This window comes from Protobothrops mucrosquamatus, unplaced genomic scaffold, assembly GCF_001527695.2.
Source record: "Protobothrops mucrosquamatus isolate PMUCROS unplaced genomic scaffold, P.Mucros_1.0 scaffold81, whole genome shotgun sequence".
Lineage (NCBI taxonomy): Eukaryota > Metazoa > Chordata > Lepidosauria > Squamata > Viperidae > Protobothrops > Protobothrops mucrosquamatus.
In genome coordinates this window covers 1558246-1574105 of record NW_015386458.1, presented here as the reverse complement: position 1 = coordinate 1574105, position 15860 = coordinate 1558246, and the positions used below count along the sequence as shown (strand labels likewise).

At 45.2% G+C, this 15860-nt stretch overlaps 1 protein-coding gene across 1 annotated transcript in view; it reads right to left on the bottom strand.

Moving 5' to 3' along the window:
• PLCD1 (phospholipase C delta 1) overlaps positions 1-15860 on the bottom strand; it is a 44495-nt gene that overhangs the window by 7235 nt on the left and 21400 nt on the right. The window contains exons 5-12 of the mRNA XM_015812411.1: positions 14204-14435; positions 12562-12763; positions 10875-11019; positions 7880-8029; positions 4567-4695; positions 3420-3567; positions 1582-1698; positions 629-807 (exon numbers count right to left, since the gene is read on the bottom strand). Coding sequence (XP_015667897.1) covers positions 629-807; positions 1582-1698; positions 3420-3567; positions 4567-4695; positions 7880-8029; positions 10875-11019; positions 12562-12763; positions 14204-14435 — 1302 coding nt within the window. The remainder of the gene's footprint in view (positions 1-628; positions 808-1581; positions 1699-3419; positions 3568-4566; positions 4696-7879; positions 8030-10874; positions 11020-12561; positions 12764-14203; positions 14436-15860) is intronic.

Here is a 15860-nt window from a genome sequence, read left to right as displayed (position 1 = left end):
GAGGAGGAGGAGGAGGAAGAAGAAGAAGAAGAAGAAGAAGAAGAAGAAGCAACCACTTAATGACCACCCCAAAATATAGAATAGAATAGAATAGAATAGAATAGAATAGAATAGAATAGAATAGAATAGAATAGAATAGAATAGAATAATAGATAATAACCCCTGAGATACTGGAAGACTGCTATCATGTCACCTCTGGTCCTTCTTTTCATTAAATAAAATTGGGTTGGTCATGGGGCAGGCCCCATTTTTTATAGCCATTAGGACTTATGACAGTAATGGGCAGGCTCCATTACGGTCATAACTCGAGGACTGGATTATTACCTGTAATAGCAAAACTGTATAAACTTGTATTAAGACTTGAAACAGAAGAACAAGAGAAGGTTATAGACTTGGGTGTTTCCAAAAATGTTGAAAACGTCCTCTTTCCCACTCATAAATGATATTTTTTTTTACCAAGAAGAGTCAGCCTTTTACATATAAAAGAACAATTTTGTGCACTCCTAACGTCTCTGCAAGCCTTTTTGTATATTGGAAGCAAAATCTGTCCTATCCAGCAGGCAGCTGTGCTGAACAGCTGCTCTACAACATGACAGTATACAAATGGCTTTTCTTTCTCAACTCTTACCTTAACCTGGAATTTTTTAGGGCAGTACCACGGCCCCTCCGTGATGGATCTGGGGTTGAATTTGGACTGCTCGTTCCGAAGAAATTCTGGCTTTAGGACATAGCCACAGCCTCCATTTTCTTGGAATCGGCCTTGGTGGATATCCATTTCGGAGGACCTGGACTGGAAATTCAACGCCACTGGGAGAAAGTGTAGGACAAAGGCAAGTCAGTGGTTTGGGCTATTCTTCTTCTTCTTTATCATCATCATCATCTTCTATTTCTTCATCATCACCATCACCAACTTCACTCCAATAATATTTATTTTTTCCTGCTGAGTTCATTAGCAGCCATTGTCTACGGAGACTCTCAGCCTTTGTACCAAAGGTGCTTTTTCCAAGAGGCAACTGGACTTTCTTGTTTTTTTTCTTGAAGGCATCTTCCTTCTCATCTAAGAAGCTCCTTCAGTTCTGACTGATTCACCATTCACTCTGAAGTGATGAAGCTTCTTGGATGAGAAGTGAAACGTCTTCAAGGGAAAAAAAAGGGGGGAGGCATTTGGCGCAATCCACACCTGTGTATCTAATGGTGGGAAATGGGGAAGGGGATCTGACATGTGAAGAAGACCAGATCTGTTTATACCGGTTACGCAAGGCATCTTCAAGCCTGCTTGCCCTGGATGTGAAATTCCAGCAGCCTAAACAACCCAGAGTTTTAAACAACATTGCAGCAATCCTGGATTGGGTGGCAACAGACCGGACATTGGGGGGACAGATGGGGAATGGTGGGTTTGGCTTTTTGTACTGGTGAACGGGAACTTCAGATCTCGCCTCACCTTCCTGCAATCAACAACTTTAGTAAAAGTCCTTTTGACTTGGAGTCGAGAGTCTGCTTTTCTAAATGATTGTCTGCTTCTGGATCCAGTCCAATAATTCAACAACCCAAAGGGCTTACATGTACCATCAACATAGTTACCTATCTGGCAACCCATGTTCCACATCTCAACAGGGTTATAGTTGGACGAGTCAGTCCTCCAGCCTGCTGGATAGATCCTGCTTAGGTGCTGGACATTATGATGAATTAGGTCAATTCCTGGGTGTAAAATAAGAAATAGATACTTTTTTTAAAAATTTCCCTTTCTCAGGACACCCCCATATATAGCTATTCAATCTTGGGTCAAAACTGAGGGAGAAATTTGGAAAAACATCCCATAAGGCAAAGGTTTCTCCTGTCCAGTCATGTCCAACTTTTGGGCATGGTGCTCATCTCCGTTGCTTAACTAAGGGAGCCAGCCTTGTCGGAAGACATTTCCGTGGTCATGTAGCCAGCATGGCTATAAACCAAAGGCACACAGAACACTTTTACTCTCCCACCAAAGTGGTACCTATTTATCTACTTGCGTTTGCACACTTTTGAACTGTAAGATGAGCAGGAGCTGAGGCAAAGAACAGGAACTCATCCTGTCATGCGGCCCTCGGATCTCGAGCCTGGCCTGTCATCCATCCAGCTGACAAGCTCAGTGTCTTTAACGGCTGAGTCACCACTCTCCCAAGCAATCAAAATTTATGGAATTTAATGCCAGACCAGATCATAATAGCTACAAGGTGGCTTAACAGGTGCATACAAAATGCAGCTATGAGTCAGGACCACATCTGAAAGACTGCAAGCTATTTCCTGCCCAGGAGTGCTTATTTGTAGAGGGCTACAGGAATGCCTCTCAGCACTGCCAGACTCATGTGTCCCTGGGGGGCAATCAGGAATTTCCTTTCACAGCCCCCAGTGTTTTCTACAGCCCTCCTATTTGAACTAGATCAGGGGTAGGCCACCGTGGCTCTTTTATGACTCGTGGACTTCAACTCCCAGAATTCCTGAGCCAGCATGGCTCAGCTTGGAAACCTCTCCCTTTCCCCTCAGCATGGCTGGCTCAGGAATTCTGGGAGTTGAAGTCCACGAGTCATAAAAGAGCCAAGGTGGCCTATCCCTGAACTAGATCAAATCAATGGATCAATTGCTATTAGGTCTATTAAATTGCCTTGTACAGGAGAAAGGGAAGGCACGGGATGAGAGAAGAGGAAAGGGAAGGATAAGAGAAGGGAAGAATAAGGGAAGGGAAGAATAAGGGAAGGGAAGGATGAAGAAAGGGAAGGGAAAGGAAGGGAGAAGGGGAAAGGGAAGGAAAGAATAATGAAAGGGTAGGGAAGGAAGGGGATGGCAGAATAGGGCAGGAAAGGAGAGAGGAAGAGAAAAGAGAAGGGGAATGGGAGGGAAGGAAGAAGGAGGGAGGGGAGGGCAAGAGGACAAGAGAGGAAGGAATGGGAGGGGAGGGGAAGGGGAAGGAAGGGAGAAGGGGAGGGAGAGATAGGGGAGGCGAGAGAGAAATGAAGGGAGGGAAGGAGGGAGGGAGAGAGATCCTGGCAATCATAAAGCGAACGTTGTACAGTACTTGTTAAGCCAACCCATTGGTCCACAATGGATATCTATTGCTGGAATCCCGAAACTGGTTTCCAGTAAAATGTTGTAAATCATGGTCATGTGATGGTGGGATGCTGGAAACTGCAATAAACGCGGGCCGGTTGCCAAGCACCCAAAATACAACCCCATGCCCGGGTGGGATGCCATTGGAACTTCCAATTTGCATCATAAGTATCTTTCCTGGGGTCCGCCATAACTTTAAACAGTCACTAAGTAAGTTGTAAGTTGAGGACTACCTGTACTAAGAATAATCAATTTAAAAAGAGCACTGGATCAGAAGTGCTGTATATTCAGTTACATCACAAAAGCCTTACTAAAAGCATTAAGAAGATGCACCATACCTGATTCCTGAGCCAGTTTAAGGAGTCTCCCTTCACTGAAAGAGGACATTTCATCGTGAGGCTGAAGGTCAGCGAATCCTTGAAACTGGACACTTTTACAGTAGATGACCGTATCTGACAGCTCCTTTGCAAGCTTTAGCTTGTCGCTCTAGCAGAGAATGAGAGAATAATGACCAACCAGCCACATCACAAGCCTGTCTAAAGATTATTTGAACAAGCTGCTCTGAAATATGCAAAATGCCTCTTTAAAGCAACCTGGTCAAGGACTGACTCATTAAAGCAGCCACATGAATCAATCAATCAATCAGAATAGAGCTGGAAGGGACCTTGAGGATCTTCTAGTTCAAGCAGGAGACCCTATACCATTTCAGACAAGTGGCTGTCCAATCTCTTCTTAAAACATCCAGTGTTGGAGCATTCACAACTTCTGGAGGCAGGTTGTTCCATTGGTTAATTGTTCTAACTGTCAGGAAGTTTCTCCTTAGTTCTAAGTTGCTTCTCTCCTTGATCAGTTTCCATCCGTTGCTTCTTGTCCTGCCTTCTGGCGCTTTGGAGAATAGCTTGACTCCCTCTTCTTTGGGGCAGCCCCTGAGATATTGGAACACTGCTATCATGTCCCCCCTTATCCTTCTCTTGATTAAAACTAGACATACCCAATTCCTGCAACCTTTCTTTATATGTTTTAGCCTCCAGTTCCCTAACCATCTTTGTTGCTCTTCTCTGTACTCTTTCTAGAGTCTCAACATCTTTCTTATAATATGGTGACCAAAACTGGATGCAGTGTTCCAGGTGTGGCCTTACCAGGCTTTCACATTTCAAATGAAACTTGTTAAACCAGTTATATATATCTCTTTTTTTTTCCAGGTTTATAGGTGGGTCTCAATTTACAGCCATCATTAAGCCCAGAATTACAGTAATGTTTTGTGTTAATCATTATGAAGGTCATCATATGCCCACACCTAATTTCATAACTTTTTGCAGCAGTCATTAAGCAAAGACATTATATCCAATGAACGATTTTACCAAAGAGCGGAAATAAACACTAGTTTCTGGCATTTTTTTTTCTATTGCCATTGTAACTTCAGTCACTAAATAAATGGTTGTAAGTCGAGGAATATCTGTATAGATCATTTACCAGGAAACTTACCAGTTTCTTCTTTTCTACCTCACTTTTCACAGTCTCGTCTTCCATTTCAGCTGCTTCATCTTCATCTGAAACTTCTTCCGTTTCCGGAGTTAACTTCTTCCCTTTCACAAGAATTTTCCCTTTTAATTGCTAGGAGATATAACAAAAATGCAAGCTATAAGTCGTAAATGTCGACTTACAACCACAATTGAGTTCAAAATTTCTGTTGCTGAGAGACACGGTATTTAAATGAGCTTTGCCCCATTTTACGACCTTTCTTGCCACAGTTGTTAAGCAAATCCCTGCAATTGCTAAGTTAGTCCAGGGGTAGGCCACCTTGGCTCTTTTATGACTCGTGGACTTCAACTCCCAGAATTCCTGAGCCAGCATGGCTCAGCATGGAAACCTCTCCCTTTCCCCTCAGCATGGCTGGCTCAGGAATTCTGGGAATTGAAGTCCATGAGTCATGAGGGGGCCATAGTTCCCCCATGCTGGCTCAGGAATTCTGGGAGTTGAAGTCCAGCAGCCATAAAAGGGCCAAGTTTGAAGACCCCTGGTTTAAATATTTAAATATTTTTTCCTCACGGTCACGTGATCAAAATTCAGGCATTTGGGCAGGGGTAGGCCACCTTGGTTCTTTTATGACTGGTGGACTTCAACTCCCAGAATTCCCGAGCCAGCCATGTTGAGGGGAAAGGGAGAGGTTTCCAAGCTGAGCCAGGCTGGCTCAGGAATTCTGGGAGTTGAAGTCCACCAGTCATAAAAGAGCCGAGGTTGCCTACCCCTGAGTTAGTCACACGGCTCTTAAGCAAACCTTACTTTGCCTATCGCAAAAGGTGGATCACATGGCCCCAGGAACACTGCAACCGTCATAAATGCATAAATCCATCTGGTGGGACCAAGAAGAAGGACCTCCTCCGTGGTGGCTCCTCCCTTGGGAGATAAGATTGCCCCCACTTTGATACTCTTTGGGAAAGCCCTGAAGATGTGGTTCTGCCAACAGGCCTAGAAACTCCAGAATGATCTGGAGCCCATTAAGTAGTTGTGTCAATGCTGCTAACATCAGATGTTCTTGCTTTGACAACACATGGAGATGCAGCCATTTTCTTTTACTTTATGTTTTACTCTTAGAGTTAGAATTAGATGATACTGGGGGGGGGGGGGGGGAATGTGCATGGGAGTTTAGTTAGACATAACAATATTGTAACTAGTGTGAGAACCAAGGTTTTTGAAATAAGAGATGATAAGAAATGGCTAGTGAAGATTAGAATGTGATTTATGACAGTTAATTAGAGGAGGGAATTGTGCTTTGATACTATGTGCTCAGGGGAAAGGAATTCAGATTTTGCCTTGGCCAATGTACCTGTGGATGCTATGCTACTCGAATAAAGATTCTTTAAGGTAAACAATGCCTCGAAGTTCTTTGAAGAGTTTCATCTGTCGCAGTGTTTCTCAACCTTGACAATTTTAAGGCATGTGGACTTCAACTCCCAGAATTCCACAGCCAGCAATGCTGGCTGTGGAATTCTGGGAGTTGAAGTCCACATGCCTTAAAATTGTCAAGGTTGAGAAACACTGATCTGTCGGAACCATGACAAGTTGGTTTGATTGTTGTCACCGGGTGGGGGTGGGGCTCTTGAGTTTTGTATTGTGGTTTTATTTCTGGAGTCACCATGAGTTAAGTGGTCGTATAAATCTTCTTAATAATTCAAACAGACAGACACCTGCCATATAACACCCCAGATTTAATAACTGTCATTAAGAATGACAAAAAAAGTCTGGATATTGGACAACAGAACAGAAGAGAAAGAACTGGAGAAGATAACAAAATACAAAGACCTACAACAGTGATAGTGAACCTTTTAGAGACCGAGTGCTCAAACCGCAACCCAAAACCCACTTATTTATCGCAAAGTGCCAGGGGCGCATCAAGATTGTGGTGCCCTAAGGGGGGGGCATGGGGGCGTGGCCCACTGGGTGGGCGTGGCTGCGGTTGTCGTGGCTGGGGTGGGCATGGCCACCTCGATGTTGCTCATGGGGGGGGAAGCCTGTGGGGGCTGGGCAGGGTTGGGGGAGATCCAGGGGGTCTCTGGCAGGTAGGGTGGTGGGCAGGAGGCCCAGCATAGATGGGGGGGAGGCACGCAATCATAGCTGGGACTGGGGGGCCATGGCGCCGATGGGGATCCAGCTTTCCCTGCTCGGGGTGGCCTAATGGACCTGCGCAAGCTGCTGGCAGTGATGGCATGCGTGCCCACAGAGAGGGCTGTGAGTGCCGCCTCTGTACGCGTGCCATAGGTTCGCCACCACTGACCTACAAACAGAAATAGAACAACTGTGGCAAAAGAAAGCAAAGGTAGTATGGTACCCATATGTCTATGGAGATTCTCAGCCATCCAGGTCATAGTAATCCCAAAGGTGCTTTTTTTCAAGAGGCAAATGGACTTTTTTCTTTGAAAACATTTCACTTCCAAGAAGCTTCTTCATACCAATAGTCATAGGTGCCTTGGGTGCAATCCCAAAACAACTGGATGACAATTTGTCACTGGCATTGACAAATTCACCATAAGTCATTTGCAAAAAAGCAGATTTACTCGGAACAACTGACCTCTATGATACCTTTAACCCCACCAAACATCCCCATCTGGTTAGCCCAGATCCTCGGGAAAGACTTAATAAGTGCCAAATCTAGTGTAAACATCTGGCTGACTGTGCAACCAACCATAATAATAGAGAAGTACAGAATAAAAATTGGAAGGGACCTTGGAGGTCTTTAATCCAACCCCCTGCTCAGGCAGGAAACCCCATACAATATGAGACAAATGGCTGTCCAGTTTCTTCTTTAAAACTTCCAGTATTGCAGCACCCATAACTTTTAGAGGCAAGTTGTTCCACTGGTTAATTGTTCTAACTGTCAGGAGGTTTCTCCTTAGTTCCAGGTTGCTTCTCTCCTTGATTAGTTTCTATCCGTTGCTTCTTGTCTTGCCTTCAGGTGTTTTGGAGAAGAGGTTGACCCCTAATTCTTTGGGGCAGCCCCTCAAATATTGGAAGACTGCTACCATGTCTTCCCTAGTACTTCTTTTCATTAAACTAGATATGCCCAATTCCAGCAACCATCTTCATATGTTTTAGCCTCCAGTCCCCTGATCATCTTTGTTGCTCTTCTCTGCACTCTTTCTAGATTCTCAACATCTTTTTTACATTGTGGCAACTAGAACTGGATGCAGTATTCCAGGTGTGGTCTACCCAAAGCATTATAAAGCGGTGTTAGCATTTCACTTGATCTTGATTCTATCTCTCTTTTAAGACAAGTCCGCTAAGGTCACCCAAAGCTCACCTCTGGGGAAGGTAAGATGGTTGCTTTGGAATCAAGTGGTGCCACCAGCAACATGTCCTGCAAAATGGAGTGGAGGTGGCGTGCCATAATCTCCTGTTGGTCAAGGCTGCAGTGATTCTCCAGAGATATAATGACAGGATACGGAGAGACCTGTGTGGAAAAGAAACAAGACCAAAGTCTATACTGATTTAGAGGAGCAATAGTCCTTAACTGCACGCAGAGAATTTCAACATTCAAAGAATTTAAAAATAATATTGACGAATTCACCATCCGTCAATTGCAAAAGGCAGCTTTACATGGACCAGCTTACATCCTGTGAATACCTTTAAGATAGGAGTGTCAAACTCAATTTCACTGAGAGCCGCAATAGCATTGCTGTTGCCCTGGGGGGGGCGGGTGGGTGTGGCCAGAGTGGGTGCAGCCTACTTGGTGGGCGTGGATGGAGTAGGTGTGGCCTACTGGGTAGGCGTGGCCTGTTCTACATCATTCGCGTCAAGGGTGCCTATGGGGGGGGGCTGGGCAGGAGTGGGACAGATCTGAGGGTCTCTGGCAGAAGGGGGTGGGACCGGGGCAAGTGCCAAGGCATGGTCCACCGGGGCAAGTGCCAAGATGGCCACCACAAAATTGTACATTGGCTCCCGGCCAGCCTGGGCCAGGGCCAAGGCAGCAGGGGCCGTTCCCTCACTGTTTCCAGGATGGCTTCGCGGGCCACATGAAACCACTTCGTGGGCCGCATCCAGCCCCCGGGCCTTGTGTTTGACATGTCTGCTTTAAGACCACCACACATCCAAATTTGCCTATCCCAGGTCCTTAGGAAGCATTTCTGAATATTCTGAACATCTGGCGGACTGTGCCGTGAACCATGATAATAATAAAAATGGGGTGGAATCTCATGATATCGCTTAGAGTGAAATCACTGAAACACTTGAGTTAGACATTTGGAAAAGAGTTGACCCTTACAATTATCGCTGTGCTAAATATGGTATGGTTGCCAACCCTGGTTAAGAACCTGCTTGGCCTAGTGGTTAAGACACAGCCTAGAACAGTGATGTGCCCCAAAACTGGCCCTGCCCCCGCTCCACCCCGCCTGCCCGCAGGGCCACTCACCACCTCCAGGGCTCGCTGCAGATCGCCCAGGCAGCCCAGCAGCGCCATGGCGGCCACACCCTCTGCCCGCTCCCTGCAGCATCAACTGTGCGGGATGGGGCATGAGGGCAGAGTCTTGTCTACGCTGCCTGGCTGCCATCTCCTTGGCTGCACTGCTCCGTGTGGGCCAAGCTCGGGGGCGACTCCCCTCCAGGGGGGCTGCTGGTGAGGAGGGGGTCACGGGGGGAGGCAAGGCTGGGGCAACGGCACGTGTGCCCACAGAGAGGGCTCCGAGTGCCGCCTCTGGCACGCATGCCATAGGTTCGCCACCACTGGCCTAGAAAGTGGGAGACTGTGAGTTCAAATCCCAGCTTAGACATGAAAAGTAACTGGGTGGCTTTCAGCCAATAACTAGGATAGGCGTAGGCAACCTTGGCTCTTTTATGACTTGTGGACTTCAACTCCCAGAATTCCTCAGCCAGCATGGCTGCCTCAGGAATTCTGGGAGTTGAAGTCCACGAGTCATAAAAGAGCCAAGGGTTGCCTATTCCTGCACTAGGAGATGGTGAGTTCTAGACCCATCTTAGGCATTAAAGCCAACTGGGTGACTTTGGGCCAATCATCCTCTCTTACCTTAACTCATTTAACAACATTGTTGTGAAGAAAACAGGAGGAGGAAGGATTAGGAGGTGTGTCTGCCAGCTTCAGTTATTTGTAAAAATAATAAAGGCAGGATATGAATAAATGAATGTGCTATGAGGGGTTTCCATAGATGGAAAAATTGTGTGTTTTATAATTACAAGATGGGTTTGTTCATGTGCATGTGACATTTTTCTCTCATTTGACACCTTCCAATTGTGTCAAGAGAACAAATCCAAGAATTCCTAACAGTTCCCCTGAAGCATTATTTTGAAAGAAAGCCACATGGTTGCTTTGAGCTTTACCGTAAACTTCAATTGAACCAATTATTTGAGAGGATATAGTGTCCATTAAATCCAAATGTCTGTTAAATCCAAATTGAAGTAATTGATGTCATTTTTTTGCGAATTTACATTGTTCTGTCCATTTAAGTTATATCCGTCAATATGTGCCAATTTACATCATTTGCCTAATTATATCATTGGTGTAATTCAGAAGTCCAAAATAGGATAGGATAGGATAGGATAGGATGGGATGGGATGGGATGGGATGGGATGGGAGGGCAGGGGAGGGGAGGGGAGGGGAGGGCAGGGGAGGAGAATGGAATATGGAATGAGGAATATGGAATATAGAGGAGGAGGGGAGGGAATAGAATAGAATAGAATAGAATAGAATAGAATAGAATAGAAGAGAAGAGAAGAGAAGAGAAGAGAAGAGAAGAGAAGAGAAGAGAAGAGAAGAGAAGAGATAGGGAGAGGGGAGGGGAGAGAAGAGAAGGGAGGGGAGAGGAGAGGAAAGGAGAGAAGGGAAGGGAAGGGAAGGGAAGAGAAGAGAAGAGAAGAGAAGAGAAGAGAAGAGAGGGGAGGGGAGAGGAGAGGAGAGGAGAGGAGAGGAGAGGAGAGGAAAGGAAAGGAGAGGAGAGAAGAAATAGGGGAGGGGAGAGGAGAGGAGAGGAGAGGAGAGGAGAGAAGGGAAGGGAAGGGAAGGGAAGAGAAGAGAAGAGAAGAGAAGAAAAGAGAAGAGAAGAGAAGAGAAAGAGAAGAGAAGAGCTCTTTATTGTCCAAGTGTGATTGGACACACAAGGAATTGGTCTCCGGTGCAGAAGCTCAGAGTGTACATATAAACAGCAAGTCATAGGTCATAAATCAATTTAAGGAGCAAAACAATACTTTCTAACTTTCTAATTTGAAATATTTAATCACTTTCTGTGTTTAAATCTTTAAAAATTTGGCATGTCCTCGGGCTTAGAAGAGAAGGCATCAGCCCTTACTTTGAAAGCATAATTCTTGATGGCTTTGATGGCATCGCTGAAGAGGATCTTGGACGTAAATGTGTAACCGTGGTAGATGACCGGCTCTGAGTTTGGGCCATCCCAACAATCGAGTTCTACACATCGGCAACCTTTCATCAAAGCTCTGTGGGAGAGAACATCAAAACCAGTTGGGGGGGTGGGCCTCAAAGAAAGTTTCCCTTCCAAAAGAGGGTAACATTAAGGAGAAGCATTAGCAACCAGCTTTGGTGGACCAAATAGGACATTAGAAAGCGTTGGCCATTTGGAGTGTCCTTGAGGGGACACCAAAGACAGGTAATCCTCAACTGACAACCACAACTTAGCCCAGCATTTATGTTGCTAAGTGAGATGTTTGTTAAGTGAATTTTGCCCCATTCATGATCTTTCCTGCCACGATTGTTAAGTGAATCATTGCATTTGTTGAGTTAGTAACACGGTTGTTAAGTGAAACTGGCTTCCCCCGTTGACTTTGCTTGTCAGAAGGTCACAAAAGGGGATCATGTGACCCCAGGACACCAGCAACCGTCATAAATATGAGCCAGTTGCCAAGCATGCAAATGTAAATCACATGACCATGGGGATGCGGCAATGGTCATAAGTGTGAAAAATGGTCCTTTTTGCAGTGCCGTTGTAACTTCAAATGGTCACTAAATGAACTGCTGTAAGGCGAGGACTACCTGTAACCAAGATTTACATTTAGGACTATGCCACTAGCTGCAATCTTGATTTTTTTGAGTTTCTTTTGAAGACACCTGTTGTCAGCCATCTATTCAGATACTGGAAGTTCTTATCCAGTAGCACACAGGAGCCAACTTTAAAAAAACAATGGAAAACAGGACCCAAGATTCCGACATCTCCTGCAATTTTGGCATTTCCAGCTAAAAAAACTGTAAACTCTCTTCTAATACATGGCTGACCTAGCATAACTTGGGACTGAATGTGGGATAGATACAGAGTGGGGCTTGATCTTGCTGGCCTGTGCCCAAATTTAATACATGCAACAGGAGATATTTTTTTTAAGAAAAACAATACTTTTGGCTCTGCATTTTCCAGACTGCAACCATATGCTGGTCAGTGGGGTGTTAGTTGGCCTCTTACCAACCTACCCCTAGTCCAGGTCACAAATGTAGACATTGGTCAGTGTGAAGGTGCTGGATATGGTCCTTCAGATACAAAGTTCATTGGTTAGATCTGCACAGAATATCTGGGACATCAACTTTGCCACATCCTGGAAAAACCCATTAAAACCACAATGCCTTTTTTTCTGATGTTGCTCTACGTGGTTGTGTTCTCTCTCTCTCTCTCTCCCTTCCTTCCTTCCTTTCTTCCTTCTTTCCTCCCTCCCTCCCTCCCTCCCTCCCTTTCTCTTCCTTTCCCGTCTTTTTCTCTGTCTCTCTCTCTCTCTCTCTTTCTCTCTTTTCCTTTCTCGCTGTCTTTCTCTCTGTGTGTCTTTCTCTCCCTCTCTCTGTAGGTCTCTCTCTCTTCCTCCCACCTCTCTCTGTCTCTGTGTGTCTTTGTCTTTCTCTCTCTCTCTCAAGTCTATCTCAAAGGGCTGCTGTTGTATGGAAATATCAGAGATTAGAGTCCTAGGTATGGCATGTTAAGATGATGGATGAAAGGCAAGCAAGAAACGAAAGAAAAAATTCTATTAAATACTCTATGGTACCTGATATAGGCTTCAGTACTGCTGGGTCCTGTTAGCTGATCGTCCATGAGGTAGGTATTATGCGAAGAAGATATATAATAATGGCTGAGGGGTTGGGTCATATCCTGATACACTTGGCCGTGAGTTTTATTGAAAATGTTCCCATCGACAGAAAGCAAATACATCTGGAAGCCATCTTTGCTCATGGCTTTTTGCCTTTTAACTGCAAAAAGTTGGAATTAAAAAAAAGAAAAATGATATTCTGGGAGAATTGTTGTTGAACATGTTTTCCTTTTTTTTTTCTAATACAGGTTGTTCTCGACTTACAATCTTTTGCTTAGTGACCGTTCAAAGTTACAACGGCACTGAAATAAGTGACTTATGACCGTTTTTCACACTTGTGACCGTTGCAGCATCCCCATGGTCACGTCACGTGATCAAAATTCTGCCGCCTGGCAACTGACTCATATTTATGACGGTTGCAGTGTCCTGGGGTCACGTGATCCCGTTTTGTGACAAACAAAATCAATAGGGAAGCCAGACTCAACAACTGTCGCAAGAAAGTTTGTAAAATGGGGCAAAAACTGACTTAACAACTGTCATGCTTAGCAACAACTCAATTGTGGTTGTAAGTCAAGGACTCCCTGTTCATACAAGAAACTAAATAATAAAGAACTTAGTATTAAGAAGCTTAAGATAAAAACTTCTGTTATATAACAAATAATTTAATGCATTTTGCAGTTGTTAATCAATGCTGCATTCAACCTACCTACCTACCTACCTACCTACCTACCTACCTATCTATCTATCTATCTATCTATCATCTAACTGAATCTAGATGAGGACCCAGATTGTTGGGGGCAATATGCTGACTCTGTAAACCGCTTAAAGAGGACTGTGAAGCGGTATATAAGTCTAAGTCAGTGATGGCGATCCTTTTAGAGACCGAGTGCCTAAACTGCAACCCAAAACCCACTTATTTATCGCCAGGTGCCAGGTGGGCGTGGCCCACTGGGTGCGCGTGGCTGTGGTCATGGCAGACTGGTTGGGTGTGGCCAAGGTGGGCGTGGTCACCTCAATGTTGCTCGTGGGGAGGATGCCTGTAGGGGCTGGGCAGGGTTAGGGGAGATCCAGGGGGTCTCTGGCAGGTGGGGCGGTGGGCAGGAGGCTCATCCTGCGGGGTGAGGTGAGGCAAGGCAAGATAGGGTGGGGGTGCCATTGTCACAGGGCAAGGCAAGGCAGGATCCGGGGCGGCGGCTGCCTGACACTATCGGCCCCTGCACACAGAGGCCAGCGAGCGCATGAGGTCCCCTTGACCGGCGCACTCTGGGGCTCTGCAGCCCACTGCCAGCCTTTCAGAGAAGCTACCTCTGAGCTGGACGGACGGCCGACAGCTGAGGAGGCGATGTAGTGGGTCGTGCCCATGAAAAGGAGAGCATGTGAGGCCAGGAGGGATGGGACGGGGGGGAGGGAAACCAGCCACGCTGGGATGCATCCGACCACGTGGGACCTCAGCGAGTTAGCAGCGGCTGGTTGAAGAGGGACGGTTGCCATCTCCGGGGCATGGCGCGCGTGCCCACAGAGAGGGCTCTGAGTGCCGCCTCTGGCACCCGTGCCATAGGTTCGCCACCACTGGTCTAAGTGTTCCTGCTCTTGCTGTTACCTGTTTCGTTGGGTTCATACTGCTCAATGAGAGAGAGGGCCAATTCAGGGCCAGCGTTCTCCTCGTGCTGTTCCTCTTGGAGGAATCTCACCAACTGGTCCAGGGACATGACCGACTTCTCCTCCGCCTGATCCGAGAAGATGCTGTCAATCTCCTGGCGTTCCGTCAATATCTTGTAGAACACCTCTATCTCGTCGTCTTCCAAGGTGTTGGTCTGGGATTTGTCACACTGCTGTGAATGTAGAGGGAAGAAATAAAAGGACTTCTTCTTTATAGGCCGCAACCTAAACCAGGGCTGGATAATGCAAAACAGGGCAATCACTGGAAACGGTCAACTTTGCCGGCTTAGCAAACGAAGCATCGATCTCGCAAAGGAGATAAGCTGAAATAAGAAATTCACAAACTCTTCTAGCCGTAAGTGCTCTGGGCTCTGCTTTTGGGAGAAAACAGGAGTCTAGATTTAGAACTAGCAATTACAGCTCTCTTTTTTTTCCCCTCTCCTTTCTCTGTACTGTCCCTCCCTGAACCAAACCCGAGACAAACTAGTCTACGGAGATTCTCAGTCCATCCAGGTCAGGATTGTCCCACAGGTGCTTTTTCAAGAGGCAACTGGACTTCTTTTCTCTTTCCTTGAAGACATTTTGCTTCTCATCCAAGAAGTTTCTTCAGTTCTGAAGGTGAACCAAAGAAGCTTTTTGGATGAGAAGCGCAAGGTCTTCAAGGAAAAACAAAGTCCAGTTGCCTTTTCAAAAAGCACCTTTGGGAAAACCCAGGACACACTGGAGCTAAAAGACCATCCTATACACTATGGTTTGGGGGGTACCTGCAAAGCAATTTGGGGCCAAGATTACAGTGTGATCCTATCCTTCCCGTCATTAAGTGAGGACCACCTATACTATCAAACATCAACATAGCTATGGGCTATGTGCCCATTGCACACCAGAACGACTAGACATAAGGATAGTTTATTCCCCCATGCCATGACTCTGCTTAACCACTAATTCCTAACAACACTGTCAAAATATTAGTAAAGCTGCATTACTACGATACTCCTCATCTTTCCTATTACCTATCCTTATCTTCTTATGACTATAACTTGCTGCTTGTGTCTTACCATTTATATTGGGGTTTTTTGTACCCTAGTATGATTTATGTTGTTTGCTTAGCTAGTACTCTATCACTAAAGTGTTGCATCTTATGATTTATGATGAACTGTTGTATTTCACGATTTATGATGGATGTATTTTCATGTTGTATATGATCATGATTACCACTATTATTTGTATGTACACGGAGAGCTTATGCACCGGAAACAAATTCGTTGTGTGTCCAACCACACCTGGCCAATAAAGAATTCTATTCTATTCTATTCTATTCTATTCTATTCTATTCTATATCCTAATCCTATTTCCTATTCTATTCTATTCTATTCTATTCTATTCTATTCTATTCTATTCTATTCTATTCTATTCCTAATCCTAATCCTATTTCCTATTCTATTCTATTCTATTCTATTCTATTCTATTCTATTTCCTATTCCTATTCCTATTCCTATTCCTAATCCTAATCCTAATCCTAATCCTATTTTCTATTCTATTCTATTCTATTCTATTCTATTCTATTCTATTCTATTCTACAGTGTTACCCCAAAAATAAG